Raw genomic sequence first — 17,626 nt, forward strand, 5'->3', positions numbered from 1 at the left:
ACCTAATGCTAAACATGAGCATGAACTTTCACTAGGGCTGGGTATTGTTAGGAATTTCGCAATTCGATTCGATTTCGATTCTTGAGGCTTCGTTTCGATTCGATATTGATTTGCTTGCTTCGGTATTGATTCAATAAAATACACAAGCAATTAAGTACCTGGGTATATTTTTAAATAATGTGTGTAGTATTACTAATGTTTGATCACATTGATGGTGCAGGCTTGAAAGAAGTGCTGCTGTTTGCCATCTTTGATTTTTCTGTTTTGATAAAGCACGTCTTGTACAACGTTGAACACTCTCACTAGAGTGTTGCCCACAGCGCCGCCACTGGCCGGGGGGGGGCTGAATCGATTCATAGGATTTGATGGATCGATATTGAATTGAGAAACAAATAATTGCAATGCATTGATGAATCGATATGTTTACCCAGCCCTAACTTTCACACAACATTAAAACTACAATGAAAGATCGAACAAAGCTATGTAATAAAACATTTTAGAAAATACATTTTAGATCAAACAAAGAAAAGCAATAGGCTATAAATAAAAGGAAAAGGGAATGACAGCATGAAATGTATTTATAATACATGTTTATATTAATTACATTAAAATATTTCTGAATATTTAACCACCATGGGCACACCCTGATATGTTGTAGGCTACATTTTGTTATAAATTGAGTCTTTTGGGTTATCTTATGCCTAGAAATAGACAAGGAGGTTGTATGATTCTTTGGTTCATAACTTCCTATTCTAAAAGTTTGATTAATTCTACATAAATCACATTAAATGCAATAAATGCATAGAGAATTAAGTCTATTTATCATCAAAGTATTTTTTCAGTAATGCCGATATTTTAGGGGAAAATGTGAATAATTGCATTGTAGGCTAATGGTGTGCCCCTAAATTTTCTGCATGCGCTCCTAAAAATTTCAGCCAGGGGCTATTGTTACTTGTCCTAGTAACAATTCAGAGCCCTGAATGACAAGACTTTTTAAATATTTTGGGGGGGCACTTTAAATGTGGTCACCCTAGGGCACTACATTGTGTTAATCCAAGCCAGCTCATTAGGCATAGATGCGACCACCAAATAGGGATGCACCGAATATTCGGCCACCGAAAAAATACGGCCGAAATAATGTGATGACGCAAACAGAAACCGCGACCTGCACGTGCTTGTCTGAAGTAACATATCTGCGGTGTGGACTAGATTTCTCTCAAACCCGCGTCCGCCAAATTTCTGACCAGGATGCCCGCAACCTGTGAGTTCCACTCCCGCCCACAACCGTAATGTGTGTATCCAAACCCGCGGATTTTCTCTGGGCATTTGTGTACTGTTTTCACAAGCTCCGACTAAACATTCGTTCAGATTAACATCCAGAATAACAGACTTTAACATGATTGCTTTTAAAATTAGGGATGTGCACGAATGGTCAAATATTCCATCTGCAATAATAATTAGAATGGGGAAAAAATGATATTCAAATGTTTTTAATCCGCCACCGCAGCATTACGGCTACTGCTCATTTAATCCTTTTTCACTTCACCTGTACGGTCTTTTACAGGCTTTAATATAAAATATACATGAAAATTAATATGTATGTATTTCTGATTGTTTTGGTAATTCAGATTGCAGAGTCATTTAAGTGTTTAGAGTTTTAATGCTGGTTGTTAGACGTGCTTCTCCGCCGCCGCATCACGTGCATCATGAGAGATTTGTTAGCTTCCTTGTATAGCCTAGTTTATTTTGTTGTTAAAACGACATGAGACACACATGGAAAGCGAAACGGAGAATGTTTATTTTATCTGTGGATAGCCTATGGTTATAACGAACCCGATAACTGCAAATGGCGTCACTTCAAACAATAGCCCCATTTTGTGAAGTGTTGTTAAATTAAGCTCGTAACTTTGCACCCTCAGCAATAATTAGAGGCCGACCGATTTATCGTTTTGCCGATTTTATCGGCCGATATGAGCATGTCGCAGATATATCTGTATCGGCGTATAAGCCGCAGATATGCGCCGATATAAACGTTTGTTACAGAACACATTAAATGCATTTGAAAGATGTAAGTACTTGTTTGTCCAGCAGAGTGCGCCATACTGGTTGCTAATGGTGACCCAGATCACTCACTGTAGTGACACCAGCCAATCCCCCACCCCCTTCACTTCAGTCAGTCAGTCTCTCAGTTCAGGTGGCTGCAGTCATGCAGTGTCTTCGTCACAACATTTTTACACCTGGTATTAAGACGCGCTTTGGTCGATTGGATTATAAATGGACAAGAGAGACGCAATCCCGCTTACATTTGGTGTTTTTAATCCGTCTCTTTGTCGACTTGCGAGTTAAAACGCAAGCGGGAGAAATGACGCGAGACGGAGAAATGACACGTTTAAACTACGCGCAGCCGTGCACTTATATAACACTATATGAGATTACTGCTGCTTGTGTTGTTAGTTAACACGCTCATTTCAGAGCAATTGATTCAATAAGCTCGCGCAACTCTACACCCTTGCTAAATAAAAGAGGCGGAGCGAAGACGCATAAGTTTTATTAAAGTCTAAAGTTTGCACGGAACCCTGGGTTTGTGTTATAAAAACGTTGTGCACAACATTAAACATAGCGTACATTAGTATGTGCTCCGTCAAGCATTGTCTTCGTAACTGTGAGTGGCTAACTTATTTGTGAAGTACACAACTTACTGTAAAGCTAATATTAATCAATGACTTCATAAGTTTCTCTTTATAACGTTATTCTCGTCAAAACTGCAAATGATGCAAGTTTTATGTATTTTGTTCTCTTTGTGTTTTAAAGTTATTTATAATAAGTCAAGTTTACTGTTTAGTGCACTGATATCCAACTAATTTTGGATAATAAAGTTTATTGTTAACTTCTTGCCTATAGTACATATCTTTGTCACATCAATATAAGTGTTGGATCACCACATTTGTGAGTGATCACCACATTTGTGAGTGATTATTGCATTGCATTGTATTTATTCATAGTATATTATGTTAAAGTATATAGTGTATTCTATGTACAGTACTTTAGTATAATATACTGTAGTATATACTGAACTATAATGTACACATAAAGAATATCGGCCGATATATCGTTATCTGTCTTTTTTTACTCCCTAATATCTGTATCGGCATCGGCCCGAAAAAACGCATATCGGTCGGGCTCTAGCAATAATGTATCAAGCCAGCTTGCGTTATTTGTAACATAATATTAAATTCAGATATATTTGTTAGATCCATTTGCTGATCTCACTGAATAACCACAGAGCAGAGTTTTTTCTGCAGCTGGCATTAATGAGAAGGTAGGCTAAATAGGATTTTCTTTCTAAACAAAAACATGTCAGACTAAATAAAGAAGATATTCATATTTGACTGAGCCTTCGATCCATTCGGGGTTTTAACGTGCATTAAAATGCCATCATTTTTTTATCAGCATTTTGTAACATTAACGTTAAAACAAAACCACATCACCGTTTTTAAATGTATACTGCATGGCAAACAAGCACCAAAGGATTAATTAAACAAACAGTTTAACTTTTATGCATTTATGCATTTTATTGTCTACTGTTGATGTTTTTACTGGAAAGCGCCTTGTGCTCTTTTTGGTTGGTGTAAGGCGCTCTATAAATAAAATTTGATTGATTGATTGATTTTAACAACCTGATGTGTCACTAGAAGCCTACTCACCAGTTTTTCCAGATGTGAGGCAGATAGCCTATATAACTGAAGTTGGGTTTGTTTATGCCACATGCTGTTTGGCTTAATTTTCTTCTCAAATTGTGTGTGTTGACTCCATTTCTATTACATCCAAAAATACCATAAGTGCAATGGTAGTACTAATAATTGGCATAATTTCTTTCTGTGTTTCGGCTTTCGGCCTTGGTTTCCTTTTTTCGGTTTCGGCCAAGAATGTTCATTTCGGTGCATCCCTACCACCAAACAGCCATTAATGAGGCATGGATGTATATGGCTAATGTTTAAAACACTTCAAATGTGCTACTTTCATGAATATCCGGCTCTATGAGCACAAAGAGTATTCTTGTGGCTTCATTAAATGAAGATTGAACCACTGAAGTCACATTATTTTAACAATGTATTTACTGCCTTTCTGGGCCTTGAAATTTGTGAGTTGCGTTGCTGTCTATGGGGGCATAATATAACGTGTTTCGAATTCCTCCGAAGATGAAGGAAGGTCTTTTGAAATGACACGAGAGTGAGAAAAAAATGATAATTCACCCCAGAATAAAATGTTAACACTTTAAGTCGGACTTAAACGGAGCAAAGCATGAATAGATAAAATAATACCTTTGTTTCCTCAGGTGGTGGAGGAGGAGGGGGCTCCTCTTTGGGAGGTGGAGGTGGTGGGGCACTTTTGGGGGGTTCAGTTGGAGGTGGTGGAGCAGAAGATTGGCTGTTCCCAAGTGACGAGTTATTGACTGAACTCTGATTCTGCATCGCCTTTTCATTTTTCAATTTCTGCAAATTCTGACGGTGCTGCTGGTACCAATAATCCTGCTGCTCCTGTACAAAATACAGCATGATTAAAGACTATGAAGAGTCACTGAAAAGAAAATGCACACATTTTCATCAAAAATCTGAAAGACTTCTGAAATTCTTACAATAAATAACAGCATATTGGTTTGCAATGGCATGATACTGTCTGTTATTCATTTTCCTGTTATTCCAATAGATCATAACCTCACAATTTCTATCCATTAACATATTATAGTTCTGGGCATAACTAACGTTACGTTACGATTATTCTGTGGCAATCATCTGGTGCAATATTTGTTCTACTTCCTAATTCAGTTTTGTAAACAAAATATCGTTGATAATCGTTGACCCTCGTCACGAGCTACACCTATAAGCTATGCTATGATCGTTTTTATGTTCTTTTCTGTTTTGACTTTTATTATAGTTACTGCTGGATCATTACAGGTATAAATATAAAACATGACACAGAAGCTTGCCTCTTGAGACATCGAAGAAAAGTCGGGCTTGTTATCCGATTCCAAGGCTCTGGCATCGCTAACCTTTGGTGCTGGAGCTGGGGTCTGCGCTGCAGGTGAGGCTGAAGACTCGGGGGGTGCAGGATTCAGCTCTGGTGGCGAGAGCTGAGAAGGGCCACCGGGACCACGCACGGACGATGAGTCTTGAAAATTGTTTGGCGGCACGTAATTTTCAGCGCCGCTTGTTTGCCAGTATGGAGGGGGGCCGCTGGCAAACCCAGCAGCGTTGCCACCGGGATGGTGTAGCACAGATTGGAGTTGCTTCTGATGGAGCTGCTGCAACTGTTGCATCTGTTGTAAGTGTTGTTCATGCAAACTTGAGAAATTTGACGATGGTGTAACTGATGGAGGAGCTCCATATCCGCCATATCCTCCTCCTCCAGGAGGCTGAGGTGCCCTGAACTGATTCGGTCGCGGGCCAAAGTTTGGAGAAGGTTGATGTCCCCCTCCGTAACCGCCCCAAGAGGGATGCATGCTACGCTTGCTTTGAGACAATGCGGACCAGGCGAGGCCTAGTCACACAATCGCATAAGGCCGGCAACGTTCTATGTATTACCGCAACTTTTCGAATATAGGTTATAGCATTCACTGTAGGTTTCAAACGAAATCAAACAAATATACGTTAACTTTACAGATATGCAACAAACGGATCGCTTAAAGTTACCATTGTTAAAAATGCGATTTTCTCATTGAGTGCGTGAGCTCGATAATGCTTACGCTCAAGCATGAGCGTGACGTCAGCACTTGTGTAGTACGTCAGTAGGTTTTGCGTAGTACGTCAATTCAGTGTTCTTGTTCGTGGAAACTTGAAAGGTTTGTCACGCACGAGCGCCACTTGTCGTACTGGATGAATTAATACTTAACATAGCATTGCCAGAGAAAATCATTTTGCAGAAATTGTTAATAACATAAAATATAACAACAGTCAGGGGGTACAATATACAAAATAAAATAAACAACAACAAAAAGGTTAAGTAAAAACATTATTTTTGGAAACATATTTGACAGTTTTCTTTTTTCAAATATTGTATTGTTTTGAGATATTGTTTGACTTCCCTTAATTTACATTATTGTATGCTAAATTTAGCTAAACAATGTAACAGGTTAAATAATATTCATTATGAAAAGATGTTTTAATAGAGAAAATCCTAAATAAAACATTTTCGAAACACAACTGGACATGCTGGACATGACATTTTTATTTAAAATTGTGCAGAATACTGACAAAAAAACAACTGAATTAACACGACTCAGATCAAAAGTAGTCTCCGTATGCAGTCCACAAAAAATAACATATCAAATCAATGTAACAATTAAACCTGTTTACAAGAAAATATTTGCAAGGTTTATATTTATAAATCAATTTAAAAGATATTTCTTTAATTTTGTTGCTGATCAGAGGAAGTTTCCAAATATTTTTCCATCATAAACCATCAACCCAACCATTCCAAAAAGATACAACAGCAGGATTTGAGACGATATCTCTTTAATAAATAAGGCCAGAATGGAACGATTATTATTCTTATTGAGGGAGATAGAAAAGCATATACTAGAACCAACTACAGAATCAGCAGGATCCAATGATGGGGATCAACATTTTTGAGAAGCATATTTAAACCAAAGGGGATCGTGTCCATAACTACTGCATTTTAAATTTAGAGAAAAATTCAGAATAAGCAAGCATAAATTCGACATGGTTAAAAAGTTGATGTAGCATCTGTTCCAGTCTCACAGGAAGTTTAGATTGTAGTCACAAAGCAAGAAAAATTGAAGACAACAAACCTAAAAAAACAAAATGAGGTATAATATTCCAAATCGATGTTGGGTTTTTAAGAATTGTTTAAGCCAATTGAATTTAAAGGTGTAATTAACAGTAGAAAAATCTAAAACGTTTAGTTGTGTTCATAACCACAGATTTCTTTAATGGGATTTGTTCTTCCATAGAAAATTGAAAAGCAGGTTTCGTTATTAACTGCTAAATAAAGTGCTGCATAGGTAAGTCTTGAAATGTCTGACTTTGTGATTAATACTCTTCCCCTCAAAGATAGGTCTCTTATACCACTGAACAAAAATTTGTTTTGTTTTCTCACTAACTGGTAAGAAGTTATCTTTCCTCTTATTTTTTAACATCTTTATACCTAAATATGGAATTTTAAATTTTAAATTGGGATATTACTGTTTCAACCATAAATCCTTTAACATTTTTGTGCAGTGGTGTCTACAGTACTTTATTGTTTAAAGAGAATATTTTTATTTTGGAATTCTGCTAAACTAATCTCTCACTATCTCCTTCAGTGTTTTTACCTAAAGAGTATTTAGATGTTTATCTGTTAGTATAGATCAACTTACGGTGTTAAGTAGTGATTTTGTCAACATCGTCAGGTGTATTTTTGTTGATTTAAAAAAATATTGCTCACTACTAAATTAATTTATATGGTTTTTCAATTAAAGGTAGATCTAAAGAGCATCACAGTTTGATTTCAAGAATTAATTTCACTCTGATTTCAATCTCTGACATGGTCTTACTATGTCAATATTAAAGATATTAAGTTTCTATTTTCACAGAATATTTTTCTTTACATTATGTAGGATGATTACACAAATAACCAGGCAGGGTCACAATTATCTAGCAGGGGTGCAAACTCCTCAGGGGTGAAAAAGGTGACAAAGATACAATTGCTAATTTTATATATATATATATATATATATATATATATATATATATATATATATATATATATATATATATATATATATATATATAATTTGTATTTTCATTTTAATTTTAATAGTTTTATTAATTATTTATTCATTGTAAATCTTATTAATTTGAGCATTTACTAATACATTTTTTAAAATCAAATTTGAAACTGTTAACCACAAACTAACATCAATTACTGTAATGACATAAACAAGAATTAATAAATGCTTACAATATATTGTTCATCGTTTGATCATAATGCATTTACTAATGTGAACAAATACAAAGCGTTTAGTGTTACAGAAACTTATTTAAAAAAGAAACTTAGTATTTCCTATTATTCAGTAGGCCTATACATAAACAAACAATTCAGGGTTTGTTCTGTTCACAGTAGGGCTGTCGCGGTAACCGCATGACCGCGCTACTGAAAAGCCCAACCGCATGGAAAAAAGCAACCGCAACAACCGCGCCTTTCACGTTAAATTCATGAAACTATATGCCGCCTTGTTTTTCACGACATACAGTACATGTATAAAAAAGGCCAAATAGATTGTCAAGAGTTAAGAGAGTAGGCCAATTTGTTTTTCGTAAATTTCAATTAAAAATGTAATACTTCATATTTCGTTAAATCATACAGTGAATGTGTGAAAAAGTAAAACTGAGATGACAGAATATCTGTGGTGTCGTCTGCCTCTAGATGCAGTTTTAAAGATTAAAATTACTGATAAATATAACTGATAAACACAAATGACGCCAAAATATAACTGGTTGCTTACCAGCATTAAAACCTCATAAGCGTCCGCTCCGTGGATGCAGCCAATATAACGCCGCGGTTGCTTTTGTGAACTGAATGCACACTTGACTTTCACCTAGACATTTAGATATGCAAGTTTTTCATCAACAGTATCTGCGTGAAAGATTTTAAACATTGATGATTATCTGCCGACTCGACTGTTTCATCCCAGCATCCTCTATACACGGAGAGTCTGCTTTATTAACGGCTTTTCCTTCGGTCCGCGTGAGCTAAACGTTTCCGCTTTTTACTTTTTTACTCGCATATATTTCTACATATTTTCGACAAAGGAAGACACAAGATATAATGTAAGTTATTATAGATAGCATTTAAGCTTGTTCTGAAATGATGACAAATCTGTGTGACTAAAAATGACCTCTCCAGCTTAATTTAGCCAAAATAATGATACATTCGTTTTCATACTTTATATATACACGTTCATTTATCTACTAATGTATTATTAAAAATACCCTTAATTATTATGCACTGCCTTCTGTACTGCATTCGTTTTGTACATTTACAGGTGCACAAATACTGGCTAATTTTAACTTCTTTAAGACACTGCTGTGTTCTGTATTGACCGATGCTCTGTTAATTTGCGCTTAACAAGCCTAAATGATGTTCTTCAATTTATTTTTGTTTTCTCAAAAATATATTTAGCTGTAGTATAGCTTGTGTTAATCTTTTTTTCATAAGGGGAAATACATGTAGCCTACCCTTCTACATTAGTTGACCTCATTGTTCTGGATTTTAAAAAATAATTTTATTTTAGTAAATGAAGGTGGTAACCGCGACAGTTCACAGTCATAGCTATATTAATACAGTATGAACATGAACCCTGAACGAGCAACTCGAATTCAATTCCTATACAATTCGATATACAAATATTACAGGTATTAAAGGTAGAAAGGGGATTTAGTTAAGAGCAGTGATAGATTTTCTTTCAATGCCGTTTTATTAATACAAGTGACAGGAGCAAAATTAGGTAACTTCCCCTTTAAGATCTAATACTCTTACACATGCGTTTTCTCTTTCAGCTGTTTACTTTCTTTTACCTAAATAGTCGTGTTTATAAGGACACTTGCAAAGACGGGAATTTTGACGCATGTGTGTAACTCATTTGAGGCTAATACAGCGGCAAAATACTCACAAGCTCAATGAGAGGCGGATGCGCGACTTGCACGCTCCTTTCAAACTGAAACAGCTAACGCGCGCATATAGCACTGTTGTTTTTGTTTCAACGGCTTAAAATCACTTGTTTTAAAACTGCGGTGCTTAAATACCTGTACAAATGTTAAGTTTTGGTGACCACGTGAACAGCAATGTGATGTGGGCGCGTAACCTTGATTAGAAAATACTACGAGTTAAGTGTGTGCGCTCATTCTGCACAGACTGTTTAAACTTCGGGAGCAAATAAGGTGACTATAAATTGTAAAACATAACCCGCCAAACTGGCTAGTGATTTGACATCATTACCACAACATCTGGAAATTATTTTCATATTTTCATTCATTGCGACCCTGTCGTAGACCCCCCTCACCCCTCATTTTCAAAAACTCATCGGATCTAGACGAATCACAAGGATGACCTATTTTGGATTAAAAACGGCGAATTTCGCCGAAAGGTGACAAGTTTGCACCCCTGTCTAGAGTGTAAAAAGCTAAAGGTTTTTGGGTTAAGGTTCATACACACATATAATGCTTAATATTTGTTTAAGAATGTTGGATTTTCTCTAAATATTTGATTACTGTAATGTATTTTTTATTACATTTTGCACAATAAATCATCTTCTAGCCATGGTAGGTCTGACTAAATACTGATACCTAGTGGTTAAGAGCAATAGTAAGAGGTCAGTATTATTACATTGCAAACAAAGATTTTGAACATCTAGGTTGGCTTGAATGTTTGGTGTGAAATGTGTGTCGTAGGGGGCCCAACCCTTATATTCTTTCATAAGGCCCAAAATTGCTAGTGGCGCCCCCTGGCTAAATATCATTACAGTCATGACCTGAGGGTACACATAGAGTTTGGTCACAGTGCCACCCACTGGTGAATACTATGAAAACTATTTTTGCTAATAACTTTGGTCTAAAATCATGAGAGTGTTGGGGAGATTGCTTATGGCACACTGAGTGGATTGATACCAAGGGTTCTTCGGTCAGCCGTTTTGTGAGTTGGCTGTTTTGAATTTTATCATAAAATGCAGTATTTTACGAATGCAATTGCATTTTGCTTGTTCTGAGAGAACCTGCAAATGTTTAGGCTAAAACAGCTCCTGTTTTCTATGTCACAAACATGTAACCAATCACGTCAATATGCAGGGCAGAACTTTTCCTGGCATAAGCATATCATTAACTACTGGCAAAACAGGAACATTCAATTATACAGAGTTGTCTACAGGTATCAGATTGTTAATGTAACATTACTGGGAAAACCCGGAAGCGTGATAATCCCCTATTAGCTGATTGAACAGTCAAGCCGAAGGTATATCATATAAATTATTTCAATGAGAACATGCAATGTGATGCATTGCCCAGTTTGCATAAATGGCATTTACAGTTGTGTATATACACAGCAAATTGAGCAGAGTTAAAATTACGGTGTAAATGGAAATATAAAGAGTTAATTTAACACTGGATTGAGTTAAAGCTATTTTATTTCACTCTATGAAAATAAAGAGTTGGTGTCAAAACAGAGTGTTACACTTTTTAATAAAAAAAACTCCTACAGTGTTTTGTTAGTGGAGTTTGTTAATTCCTAGAGCCCTATCTTGCACCCAGCGCAATTGACTTTGTCAGTGACGCATGTATCATTCGTATTTTACACCGGCGCACAGCAGGTTTTTCCCTCCACAGACGCACGTCGGCAAACTAGGGAATGAACTTGCGCTCCCTGGGCGGTTCAGCGCAAAAAAGGAGGCGTGTTCCGGCGCAAACTATCCCTGATGCTATTTTGCAGTTTCAAAAAACAATGGCGCCACTGACCAAAAAAACTAGTCTAAAGTCAGTGGCGCGTTGCGTGTGGTTCATTATGCTATTTTAAGGGCGCATGCTTGACCATAATTTATAGCGTGCACAACGCGCACACACTTTGCTTATCTAATCTACACAGATGCAACAGTTATTTTTGCAAATCATAAGTTGTTACAATTAAAAATATTAACACATGAGATAAGGGAAATCATAATGGTGAGCATTGTGGTGATAGTTTTTATTTATTGTGAGGCTGCGTTAAAAAATTCTCATGCAAATAACGATTAAAATATTTTCATAAGTTTGTTGTGTGGCTGTATTACGTTTATTTTATGTAAATAATTATTAAAATGTTTTCATAAGAAACTTTAATGTATATTAACTTGATTTGTAAGTGTACTTTTGGGTTGGACCCGTCCGATTTCAAAGCCCCCAAACCCTTTCAGCGGTGAGAGTGGACGCAGCGATGTCCTCTGCCGGCGTCAGGTCATGTGTAGAGACAGATCCACCTCCCGTTACACGGCGTGCCCGATTTATGCTGACAAGCTTGGGTTTTCCTCGTCTCCTGACATTATTGTAGCGCTTGGCGCGACGATGGGGATGCCAGCTGATGAGACAATTGCGTCTATTTCCTCTCACGCCTGTTTAACCGACGCTGATTTGGGCGGGTTTCTTCCATCCACATACATAAAAACTTCTCTGTCTTTGACTGCTCTTACAAGAACGTCGGTGTCCTCGGCTGTGAACCGCTCCTGGCGTGCGCCTGGTAAATGATGTTTTATTAACAAGGTTCGGGAGGAGCATGTTCAGATAATCAAACACAGGTGAAAGCACTCTCTGATAATCAAACACAGGTGAAAGCATTCTCAGATAATCAAACACAGTTGGAAGCACTCAGCAGACTGTATGCCCAGAAGCCTCCCCACAGCCGCACAGTTTTATTCTCTAGCTGTTCATAACCCTTTTCTTTTTCAGTGGCCTTCAGCTCCGGTGGCAAACACTAGCGCGAAGCTATCGCCGCTAGCACCACAGATACAACAGGGTCATCAGTTCTACCCAACAGGTTACAACCCCACCCACTTCCAATGGCCCGCAGGTGCAACAACTCAAACGAGCGCAGCCCTGCCTCCGCTTGCAGCCCAAGCACACAGCGATTTCTATCATCCCTCACATCCTCATACTAACTTTCCTTTTCAATTTCCAACAGGTCTTCCAATCACAAGGGCACCAATGTCATTCGCAGCCCCGGATCATACCCTTCCCGGTTCTACTATACAAAATAAATCACCATATCCTTTTTGTTTTTCAGCCACTCCAACGCCTGTTCCATCCAACGCAGTCACCATGGAACCTCCACCAGTTTCCCAATCCATCCGAGCTCAGATCCTCTCAGAAATTCAGGATGCTGGCTCCAGAGGCGGAACAATTCCCAACTCCAGCTCTTCGCTATTCAGAACTAATATTCCCATAACCCACCCGTTAAAGGAACACGCCCACATTTTGGGAATTTAGCTTATTCACCGTATCCCCCAGAGTTAGATAAGTCCATACATACCTCTCTCATCTCCGTGCGTGCTGTAACTCTGTCTGACGCAGCCCCCGCTAGCTTAGCTTAGCAGAAAGACTGGAAGTGGGTGGCTTTAGCTAGCATACTGCTCCCAATAAGTGACAAAATAACGCGATAAGTTTCCTATTTATGTGTTGTGATTTGTATAGTCAAACCGTGTACAAATAACAAGGTGATATGAGACACAGCGATCTTTTAACAGTATACATACTGAGAACTATATTCTCTGAAGACGAAGCACTGCCGCATGGGCGGAGTGATCTGCTCGCAGCACACGAGAAGCCCCTGGTGAGGAGCAGAGAGTTCGGTCAGAATTGTGCAAATCACTCCGCCCATGCGGCAGTGCTTCGTCTTCAGAGAATATAGTTCTCAGTATGTATACTGTTAAAAGATCGCTGTGTCTCATATCACCTTGTTATTTGTACACGGTTTGACTATACAAATCACAACACATAAATAGGAAAATGATCGCGTTATTTTGTCACTTATTGGGAGCAGTATGCTAGCTAAAGCCACCCACTTCCAGTCTTTGTGCTAAGCTAAGCTAGCGGGGGCTGCGTCAGACAGAGTTACAGCACGCACGGAGATGAGAGAGGTATGTATGGACTTATCTAACTCTGGGGGATACGGTGAATAAGCTAAATTCCCAAAATGTGGGCGTGTTCCTTTAAAACCACTGTTTGACGCATCACTCGACACTATCCTTCAAGCGGTATCTCCCAGGACCCTTCAATCCTACGTTACCGCTTGGAGATGCTTTAAAACATTCCATGCCTCTTATAACCTGCCTTTCCCTGATTTTTCTCTCCTTTCAATCACCTTTTTTATCTCCTACCTTAACATCATTAAGGGCCTACAAGTCGGGTCCATTAAAGGTTATTTGAGCGGCATCCAGTTTTTCCATAAATTGATGTACGGTGCTCCTTCCACGGAGATAATCAATTCCCAAACCTCTCTCCTAATTAAAGGGATTCAAAAATCCCAGCCCACCCGCCCCGACGCCAGACAACCTATAACGCTAGACATTCTCACCAAATGTATTCAGACCCTCCGCACAGGCTACCAGCCCATTGGTTCCGCTCGCACACTCGATGCTATGTTTATCCTAGCCTTTTTTGGTTTTCTTAGATGCTCGGAACTCGCCATTACTTCTAAATTTGACCCAAAAATCCACCCAACCATCTCAGACTTATCAGTACTAGACGGCGAAACTATTTCATATCTGATTAAACAAAGTAAAACGGATCAAACCAAAAAAGGTCATTTCATCTACGTTTTTAATCTCGCTTCGCAAATCCAACCATACCAGTCAATTCTGGCCTATCTACAATGGAGAAGTTCCCAGGCTAAATCTCCCCTGGAACCCCTATTTTTAGATGAATCCAAAAAACCCGTGACCCGTTTTTGGTTCCAGAAACACCTCAAATCTGTTCTCCAACAGTCAGGCATTCCAGCAAAGAATTTTTCAAGTCACTCATTCCGCATCGGGGCAGCAACTTCAGCAGCCCAAAAAGGCCTCTCCCAACAGCAGATCCGAGCCCTTGGGAGATGGTCCTCTGATGCTTTCCAAAGCTATATCAGGACAAACCGGTTCCACATTAAAAAAAGCCCACCAAACCCTAATCGAGTAACCCTCAAACTCAAATCCCCTCTTTTCTCCTCTTTCCTGGTTCCTCTTTCCATCCAGCGAGCATTGGTCTCACAGCGGATGGAGTGAGAACTTCCCCGGTAGAGCACTTACGTTTTCTCTTTCATCCAGCGATGCAGTGTGAGAAAATCTCCCGGGCAAGCACTCATTTTTTCCATTTTCTTTCCATCCAGCGAGCATTGGTCTCACAGCAGACGGAGCGAGAACTTTTCCGGTAGAGCACTTACATTTTCTCTTTCATCCAGCGATGCAGTGTGAGAAAATCTCCCGGACAAGCACTCGTTTTCCTTTTCTGTTTCCTTTCCGTCCAGCGAGCATTGGTCTCACAGCGGACGGAGTGAGCTCTTCCCCAGTAGAGCACTTAAGTTTTCTCTTTCATCCAGCGATGCAGTGTGAGAAAATCTCCTGGGCAAGCACTCATTTTTCCTCTGTTTCCTTTACGTCCAGGGAGCACTGGTCTCACAGCGGACGGAGCGAGAACTTTTCCGGTAGAGCACTTACATTTTCTCTTTCATCCAGCGATGCAGTGTGAGAAAATCTCCCGGACAAGCACTCGTTTTCCTTTTCTGTTTCCTTTCCGTCCAGCGAGCATTGGTCTCACAGCGGACGGAGTCAGCTCTTCCCCGTAGAGCACTTCAGTTTTCTCCTCCATCCAGCGATGCAGTGTGAGAAAATCTCCCGGGCAAGCACTTACTTTCCAGTTTCCTCTTTCTGTCCAGCAAGCACTGGTCCCATAGCAGAAAGAGTGAGAACTTTTCCAATAGAGCACTTAAGGTTTCTCTTTCATCCAGATTTTCTCTTTCATCCAGCGATGCAGTGTGAGAAAATCTCCCGGGCAAGCACTTACTTTGCAGTGTGCTCTTTCTGTCCAGCAAGCACTGGTCCCATAGCAGAAAGAGTGAGAATTTTTCCTCCCTACAATCGCTCCCCGTTCACAGACCAACAGGGGCCGTCAGCTCAGACAGAGAGCCACTATTACGGGCCTCCCCGGTCAAGCACCCAGGCACCTTCTCGAGATGCCAGCCCGCCAAGCTCGTGTGAAAAGTGTGAACTCGTGAAATGATGTTTTATTAACAAGGTTCGGGAGGAGCATGTTCAGATAATTAAACACAGGTGAAAACACTCTCTGATAATCAAACACAGGTGGAAGCATTCTCAGATAATCAAACACAGGTGAAAGCATTCTCAGATAATCAAACACAGGTGGAAGCACTCAGCAATCAACCTAAGAGGGTACAAATAGACTCAGCAGTCTTACCTCATTATGTTGTCAGTTCGCAGCATCCCCCCACCACCCCTTCTCCACACATTTTAGTCCTAAAACACACTTACATGGGGGGGAGTACTCTGGGTTCGGGCCGAACTCCGAGCTCGGAGCCCTCCCTCCGGACAGCACGCCAAATACGCATTAAACTTTACCCTCCAAATTATATGTAAGTGTGAACTCGTGAAATATGTCATAATAATAGCAACCCGCCATGGAACTTGTGCCCTTGCGTTTAAAGGGAATGTTGGATAGCGTTCTGATTGGTTTATTTGATGTTACGCCCAAACCACACCTATAAATAATGAACCTACTATAGACCAATCCCTTATTGATTTGCGCATGGCGCAAGAGTTATTTCTCCCGCCGGGAAAATAGCAACAGCGCCCAAGATCCGCCCCCAAAGTCACTTGCGCATTGCGCTTCACACTTGCATTTCAGATCGTTAAAATAGGGCTCCTAGAGTGTTAAAAAGAGAAGACCTCCCCCTTTTCACAGCACACACTGAACCATGTTTTTGGATGATGCAGCAGAAGATCATCTCTTTCACTGTACATGGTAAGTAAATGTTCAATAAATACAATTTTGATTAATAACATTTATGAGTTTTGTGGTGTTATGTTTTATATTGCTGTTAGTATCAAGTTTAACCTTAAGTGACGTGTTATTGTCATCATATGAATGCGGCAGTTGAGTTTAGGTCTTAAAGCTCCCGTTCTGTCTGTGATTTTGAAGCTTTGATTGTGTTTATAGTGGACAATATAACATGTGTTCATGTTTCACGTGTAAAAAAACACGGTATTTTTTACACAATTTACTTATCTGTATAGCGCTGTTTTCACTGTCTTCAAAACGGGCTGATGTCTTCCGTGTTATGTGAAGTCCCTCCTTCAGAAATACGTATGGAGTTCTGATTGTGTAGTTTGTTTTGTGTGTTGTGATTCGATAGCAGCTTAGCTTAGCAGAGCCGTTTGAGCCAAAGCTGGTGACTGACGTATTCCTGTGGGCGGAGTTTAGTCAACGAACTGTTTTACTGACGTCATTAAAGCAGGAAATAGAGGGCTGTAGTCCAAACCGGCCGTTCGTTGTAGGCTTTTAAAGAGGAATTCTATTGAAGAAAATATATCGCCTGCCAGTGAACTTTGAGCTTAATCATTTTACAGGTATTATTTATGCTATTATAGCAACATTACACACTAACTAGGGTTTAAAAAATGGTATCAGGAAGAACGTGAACTTTAAACTCATATGGAGCAATTCATACTCATGATGTTTTGGGGAGTTTTTTGTTTTGTTTTTTGCTTTATATGCTGTTTTAGTTTAAAAATATATTTCTAAATTCTTTAATGTGTGCAGGAGATTTGCTTTGGGGACTTTGGAGGAGCACAGAAATAGGCCTCCATGAAAATGTCTTCAGACGAAGAGCAATTTAATAACAAAGTGAGTATTTTGTGCAACACATAAATGTATAACTAATTACTAAAGTATTCTGTAATGTATTCTGAAAAATTAAAGTTTCTGCAGTGTTATACTTAGTTATTAGTTGTTTTTTAATAATGCATTTTCCCCTTTTATTTTGGTTTTTATTAACAGAAAAGTTCAATATCTGAAGGTCTGACCGAGGATCAAATCACCTCCCTACTGGTTCATCATAT

General features: G+C 39.0%; 1 protein-coding gene across 6 annotated transcripts in view; it reads right to left on the reverse strand.

Moving 5' to 3' along the window:
• ylpm1 (YLP motif containing 1) overlaps nt 1-5,799 on the reverse strand; it is a 55,731-nt gene extending 49,932 nt beyond the window's left edge. For 4 of the 6 annotated variants that reach the window (XR_012358527.1, XR_012358525.1, XR_012358526.1 and 1 more), the window contains exons 1-2: nt 4,988-5,799; nt 4,323-4,538 (exon numbers count right to left, since the gene is read on the reverse strand). Coding sequence is in view for 3 of the 6 variants with exons in the window: in XM_073855501.1 (XP_073711602.1) it covers nt 4,323-4,538; nt 4,988-5,500 (729 nt within the window). In the remaining 3 variants the exon portion in view is untranslated. The remainder of the gene's footprint in view (nt 1-4,322; nt 4,539-4,987) is intronic. The other 2 variants (XM_073855500.1, XM_073855499.1) reach the window with 2 other exon arrangements.
• Between the last annotated feature and the right edge of the window lie 11,827 nt (nt 5,800-17,626).

Source organism: Misgurnus anguillicaudatus, chromosome 18 (genome assembly GCF_027580225.2).
Source record: "Misgurnus anguillicaudatus chromosome 18, ASM2758022v2, whole genome shotgun sequence".
Taxonomy (NCBI): Eukaryota; Metazoa; Chordata; class Actinopteri; order Cypriniformes; family Cobitidae; genus Misgurnus; species Misgurnus anguillicaudatus.